Source organism: Nicotiana sylvestris, chromosome 4 (assembly GCF_000393655.2).
Source record: "Nicotiana sylvestris chromosome 4, ASM39365v2, whole genome shotgun sequence".
Lineage (NCBI taxonomy): Eukaryota > Viridiplantae > Streptophyta > Magnoliopsida > Solanales > Solanaceae > Nicotiana > Nicotiana sylvestris.
Genome location: NC_091060.1, coordinates 178,777,419 through 178,784,425, shown reverse-complemented (window position 1 = coordinate 178,784,425; position 7,007 = coordinate 178,777,419). Strand labels below are relative to the sequence as shown.

General features: G+C 34.3%; 1 protein-coding gene across 1 annotated transcript; it reads left to right on the top strand.

Moving 5' to 3' along the window:
• The first annotated feature begins 486 nt into the window (after window positions 1-486).
• Window positions 487-6,549, top strand: LOC104233441 (L-ascorbate oxidase homolog). Its single transcript, XM_009786839.2, has 8 exons — window positions 487-777; window positions 914-1,023; window positions 3,420-3,690; window positions 4,811-4,913; window positions 5,017-5,362; window positions 5,476-5,838; window positions 5,921-5,999; window positions 6,113-6,549. The coding sequence occupies exons 1-8, from the start codon at window positions 640-642 to the stop codon at window positions 6,323-6,325; spliced, it is 1,623 nt and encodes a 540-aa protein (XP_009785141.1). The 5' UTR covers window positions 487-639; the 3' UTR covers window positions 6,326-6,549.
• The last annotated feature ends 458 nt before the right edge of the window (window positions 6,550-7,007 follow it).

Here is a 7,007-nt window from a genome sequence, read left to right as displayed (position 1 = left end):
TGATGTATAACTAATGCAATTATTATACATGTTGAAAAAATATACCAAACAAGGTATTAATAATGCATAGAGCTAATGCTTTCATTATTTTTTCTAATACCTCCTGCCAAACGACCCCTTGGTATAAGGTATAAGAAGGTATAAAGGGTGGTATAAAAATTTAATACCACCTTAATACTCTGTTTGATTATCAAATTAGGTATAAGTTATTCAGGTGTTAATTTTAGCACTGGGATAACTTATACCTTATAGAAGGAGGGGTAATTAGCACCGATATAACTTATACCTTCTTTTTAGAAATTATGTAATTGTCATTCTTAACACAACATATCAAACAATGAATAAACAACAATCTCAGCATAATTAATCCCAACATAACTTATCTCAAAATAACTTATACCGATATAAATCGTATTCTAGCCAAACGACCCGTTTGCTAGGCCAACTTGTCTTTTAGTAGTAGTAGTTTGTACCGCACTTTTAAATATGCCATGCCCTTTTCATCACCCTTCACTTTAATTCCCTCCAACCCACTCCCCCCCCCCACCAAGAACCCACTCTTTCTTCTTTTAAATCCTTCTATTTCCAGTTTGCTTCTTAATATAGCAAATTTCAGTGTAACGAAAAAGAAAAGAAGAAATGGTGCCGCTAAAAATCGCAATAGCGGCATTTTTAGTGGTAGGATTAGTTGTGAATACAGTAGCAGAAGATCCTTATAGATTCTTCGAGTGGAATGTTACTTATGGCACTATTTATCCTCTTGGAGTTCCTCAACAGGTTGATTTCTTTTCCTCTGTTTCTTAAAATAGAATGTGTGTGTGTGTGTGTGTTTTTCTCTTCTGGATCTGAGTTTTTTTGGGTTGTTTTGATCATATATGATCATAAAATGGTGATTTTGTTTCTGTTTGTGTAGGGAATTTTGATCAATGGCCAATTTCCTGGACCTGATATTTACTCTGTTACTAATGACAATCTCATTATCAACGTTTTCAACAGCTTGGATGAGCCTTTTCTTCTTTCCTGGTAATTTACTAATCTTCCATAATTTTCTCACATTTTAAACATTAATTTTGTAATTAATACATAATATATCACGTGTCAAAATGATAATGCTGGTCTTTGAAATATCACGATTCGAATACATTTTGGGTCCTGAATTCAATACTGAATCTCCATTCACCAAAACCAAGGATCAGAACACCAGCCTTTTCTTTATACAACGAAATCTTTTTATAACAGCCTCGTTTATTCCGATATTTTGTAATTTTTATAGTAAAATATTATTATAAATGACATATATTATAATATTACATAGAAATCAGTTTCGAGAAAAAATTGATTTTTATTATAAATGTCTGTATATAAATGTTATTACGGAGAGCTCTGACTGTATATAATAATTTGACTCAGGATTTACAATTCTCATGTCCATTCACTTCCATTGGTTTAGGTATATTGTTTTTTAATTTTTTCGATCTAGTTAGGTAGGTGTCTAGCTAAAAAGGTTCTGTAGTCAGATCTCATTCTTTAGTTAAAGGCGGTTGTAGGACGAAATATTTAAGTCATTTAAGTTCAAACTTATTATTTTTGGCTCGAACTAAATATATATATATATATACAAAAAATTTAAAAAGTATATAGTCAATAAGATAGACGTATGTCAAACCGACTAACTCTAGATCATGTATTCGTATATGTCCGTCACCCTTATAATATGAGAGGCAGACTGGAATTCATAAATTAGTGGATATAAATTGTTTTGTATAGCTATTGCTAGTTTGTGGTATATTAGTATAGATCTACATTTTTCTAAATATTGTTCAAATATGTAAATGTGGTTAAAGTCGAAAATTGTACACTGCCCAAATACTAGCAAAACAGAGTCTAGTTGGATATAAGAGGTCAAAATAGCACGAGCTAATCAGTTTTTGCATTGGTCATTCAAAAATAGTCAGCGTTTGTCAAGTCATTAAAAAATAGCCACTATTTTGCTGCAATAAAGACTGGTCCAGTATTAGTATACTTGAACTCCAGTATAATATACTAGAATTCCAGCAAAGTATACTGGAACTTCAAGCTCCAGTATATTATATTGGAGTATTTTTCAGATTTTGAATACTGTTTTCGTTCAAATTTATCTTTACATGAAAATTAGCTAAATTTCGATTGACTTTTGAAACTGTGACTATTTTTGAATGACCACTTGTAAATCTGGCTAGTTTTAAATTTCTTCCGTATAAGAGAGCCTTTCGTTTTTCTTTTCATTTGATTCCTTCTCATTTAGCTGATTTATTGCGTCATTATAAAGAAACAATTTGATTTGGGTAATTTCAATATCTTGTAGAATATTATACTAGAGAATAAGTTCAAACTAGAAGAAGTAACATACAAGTTAGAGCAAGTAGTAGATCTGATCTTAAAATCGATTGATTTGGTGACAATGAAATTCACTGGTGTAGAAAATTTGGTGTGGAATTAGTTATTTTGTACTAGTTTAGGTAGGATTTAGAAGACAACTTCACCACTTGCTTCATTGCTGGCTTCAACTAATATAACAAAAATAGAAAGTACCACATGGTGCTTGACATCAACGTTGTCGGATTATGAATTGGTTTTTGGATCTTGACTTTTGTCTAAAGTTATACGCCACTCGTCATTTTTAGTGATTTTTGGCCACATTTTAGTCACTTATCCAGCTGTATAATTATTTCCAAATTAGTCATTTTAGACAACGATGCAAGCAACAGTGTTTTTTAATCGCAAATTCGAGTCTTAAAAATATAAATATTTTTATCAGAGAGTGTTTTATTCCTATAACGACTTTCAGCATGAATCCAGATCAGTCGAGGAAGTGAGTTAGAGGTGGACACACACTATAGGTCGAGGGGTTGCCGGTGCTCGAAAACTTCAGCAAAAACTTCATGTTTTCAAGAAATAGTCCAATATTAGCATTGACCCTGTACTAATTTTGTAGCAGTGAAATAATATTTATATTAAATATCATGGTATTCCCACGACTGCAAAATTCTAGGTTCTGCCTTTAGTTGAGCAAGTGAATTTCGAATATTGAATGTAAAAGAAAAACATAAATTAAAATAACGTGGATTTTTCTCATTATATATGCAAAAACACATGGTTACTTTGGTGTGCTGAAAATAATTATGAGTGTTTGAAAAATTAGATTGAATGTAACTAGTCGGTAGATCATGTGATATGCATGTGAAAAGTTGCTGCTTATTCTGTCTCAAATACATCTTTTTTCCTCTGGTCTTTTTGAGGATCGTGCTTTTGTCCATAATGTGTTGGCCATTTCAGCTGTTAAATATTAAATATTAGCTAAATCAATGTCCTTCTACTAAATTACATTTTGTGAATTACTTCATTTAAAGATTTAAATTGACATCTTGGAATATATAAAGGAATGGAATACAAAACAGAAGAAACTCATTTGAAGACGGAGTATATGGTACAACATGCCCAATACCACCAGGAAAAAACTTCACATACATTCTACAAATGAAAGATCAAATAGGGAGTTATTACTATTTCCCTTCTCTTGCATTTCACAAAGCTGCTGGTGGTTTCGGAGGAATTAAAATTCTCAGCAGGCCTAGAATTCCCGTTCCTTTCCCGGACCCTGCAGACGATTACACTGTCCTCATTGGAGATTGGTACAAGAAAAACCACACGGTATGCTTTTTATCTTTTTAATAATCTGATAGTGTAAATATTTTTTTATATTGATTTGTAAAATTTAATTTGTTAAAATGCATTTAATTTTTGCAAGTACTTCGGGACACTTGTATGTTTGTATGTACAAATAGTCATATGGAGAGTGACGTTGTGGTGGAAAGACAAGTACTCCTTCATCCATAATCATTGGTCTCGCGTTTAAGTTTTTGGTGTAGACTCGCTTTTATTAGTAAGCTCTTTACTTCCAATGTGAAACTTTCTGCCACAAATCCGAATTTAATCCGGCGCGAGTACGGCGAGAAACCAATTAAAAGTCATATGGACAAGGGGTTGTCTAATGTGTTGAGTGTCGGTAAGGTAAAGTAGTAATGTTGTTTGGCTTGTTGCATTTTTGGAATATAGCGTGCTTTTTCTCGTGGGCCATTACTTGCTGGGTCTGTACTTGACTAAATCTTTTATTATTGCGGGCTCCATAGGAGACATGAACAGGAAATTATACTTTTTCTTTTAATTCTCAAACCAAACTTCTTGTACTGAGCTAACATCATTGAGCAGAGTCAAAAAGATGTAAATATATAAATTACTTTATTTAAACGCAAAAAGAAGTATGGTTTTGTAATGTTCATCTGATCCTAGGCTTGTTAACCAAGTTTTACCTTTCAATACTTAAGGGCCAAGGTTATTGTTTTGGAAAAAGAAATGTAGATATATAAGTTTGAGTTGAGTTAAATCAAATAAAAATATAGCCATTGCTCGGTGATAGAAACTACAACAACCGCAACAACTATTTCGTCTCGAATTTTTCCTGTCTGTCATGGTCAAAGTACCCAAAATTGTTTTACTAGATCCGGTTCGGACCCAATACCCTCACCCATACTAGTATTGTATCGACACAGGTGCGGCACCTAAACTGCCATGTTGGAGCAACTTAGGCCTTCGTTCCAAACATGTTGGGGTCGGCTATATGAATTCTCACTTGCTATTTAAGCTCAACTCATGTAGTCATCATACCAAATAAACTAAAAGTAAAAAATAAGTTTTGTTTTGTATATATACACACACACTTGAATTCAGTGATAGAAACTCAAAATTATTATTTGAATTTCCTGTTATACAGGCGTTGAAAGCAATTCTTGATGGAGGAAAGAAGTTACCTTTTCCTGATGGCATTCTTATCAATGGACGTGGACCTAATGGTGTTTCTTTCACAGTTGAGCAAGGTAAAAAAAATTGAGGAATATTGGTTACTAAAATCTGTGAAAATTCATAGCCTAATGTCATCACATTTCTGAAAAATCTAACAATGAGTTTTTCTTATAACAGGGAAAACTTATAGACTGAGGATATCCAATGTTGGATTACAAAATTCGTTGAATTTCCGTATTGAGGGACACAAGATGAAATTAGTTGAAGTAGAGGGAACACACACATTGCAAACTACCTATTCCTCACTTGATGTTCATGTTGGCCAAACCTACTCTGTCCTCATTACAGCTGATCAAGAAGCTAAAGATCACTACATAGTCGTTTCATCGCGTTTCACATCTCCGGTCCTCACTACCACCGGTGTACTTCATTATAGTAACTCTAACACCCCCGTCTCCGGTCCTCCTCCTGGTGGTCCTACCATCCAAATCGACTGGTCCCTTAACCAGGCTCGATCCATCAGGTATGACCAACTTCCACTGAACCCATATCTGGAGGTTGTTTGGCTTAGCTGATTAAAAGTAGCCGATAAGCATTATATGTTCGTATAACCTGGTTATTGATTGTGTATTTTAGGACAAACTTGTCAGCAAGTGGACCAAGGCCAAATCCACAAGGTTCATACCATTATGGTATGATCAACACAACCCGAACCATCAGACTTGCTAGTTCTGCTGGTCAAGTGAATGGCAAACAGAGATATGCAGTCAACAGCGTGTCGTTTGTGCCACTTGATACTCCTCTCAAGCTTCTTGACTACTTCAAAGTTGGTGGATTCCGCGTTGGAAGCATATCTGATGCTCCAAGTGGTGGAGGAATTTTCCTAGACACGTCTGTTCTAGGCGCTGATTACAGGCAATTCATTGAGATTGTATTCGAGAACAATGAGGACATCGTTCAAAGCTGGCATCTTAATGGCTACTCTTTCTGGGTTGTAGGGTATGTAGTGATCAACTATTTTTGTTAACATATGCGCGTTGTTTGAATCTTGATTTTGATTGAAATTTGATGTTATATGCAGGATGGATGGAGGGCAGTGGACTCAAGCTAGTAGAAACGGATACAATCTTCGTGATGCAGTTGCACGTTGCACAACTCAGGTAACATTAAAACGAACAAAAAATCAAAGAATTCGAAGTAACTTGTTTAGTGGCAAGGAACACGAGTTAATTTCACATATGATCACTGAACTTTATTCGCTATAATTTCACAGGTGTATCCTAAGTCATGGACTGCAATATATATTGCATTGGACAATGTAGGAATGTGGAACCTAAGGACTGAATTTTGGGCACGACAATACCTCGGACAACAATTATACATGAGAGTTTACACTACATCAACTTCTTTGAGAGACGAATATCCAATTCCAAGGAACGCTCGTCTTTGTGGCAAAGTGGCTGGCCGGCACACACGACCACTTTAAGCAAAGTTTGCAATTCTAATAGAGAGGAATTTTATTTATACAGTCCTTATTATTTCTGAGTTTTAGAAGTAATATCTTATTACTACTACTACGGCCATTTGTGTACCACTAGCTGCTAATTTGAATGACCTTAACTCAAGGTCTCATTCTTTCTTCCACAGAACTTTGTATTTGGTTCTTTCCTCATTGTTTTAGTTGTATTAAAATGAAGTGTTTTTTTTCAATTACTGTATGCAGATCTGATGCTGTCTACGGTTACTTTTCTTTTTCGGTATCTGCATTGACGACCAACTAAATCACCAATAGTCCAACGTATGTTTCAAGATTTGAATTAAGAAAAAGAGATGAGCAAATTAACTCTCTTGTTAGCTCCTATTGGAGGATGAATCGCTCGTTAACAAATCTGTTTTACTTTTTATTTCTATATTCAAAAGTTTTACTCTAGCATAAAAAGATTGAATATGTGGCAAAAAACCTAACCAATGCACAGAATAAATGTATGTGAAAATTGAAGTGAGAAGTTGTTCAAAACCTCAACCAAAATTTGTCGCAAATTTGATGAGCATTTAACTTTTGCGGCTCTCTCCCAACATTAACTTTGTGAAATTCAGCATTAATTCTCAACCATTTTCATAAGCAGCCTGCATAAATACCATCTTATTTTTTAAGTGTTTGGATAATT

Excerpts from the sequence above, each read along its gene's own strand:
- LOC104233441 (XM_009786839.2), top strand. The coding sequence starts at position 640 with ATGGTGCCGCTAAAAATCGCAATAGCGGCATTTTTAGTGGTAGGATTA. Across the intron at positions 778-913 it reads CTCTTGGAGTTCCTCAACAG|GGAATTTTGATCAATGGCCA; the intron begins GTTGATTTCTTT and ends CTGTTTGTGTAG. Across the intron at positions 6,000-6,112 it reads TTGCACGTTGCACAACTCAG|GTGTATCCTAAGTCATGGAC; the intron begins GTAACATTAAAA and ends ATAATTTCACAG.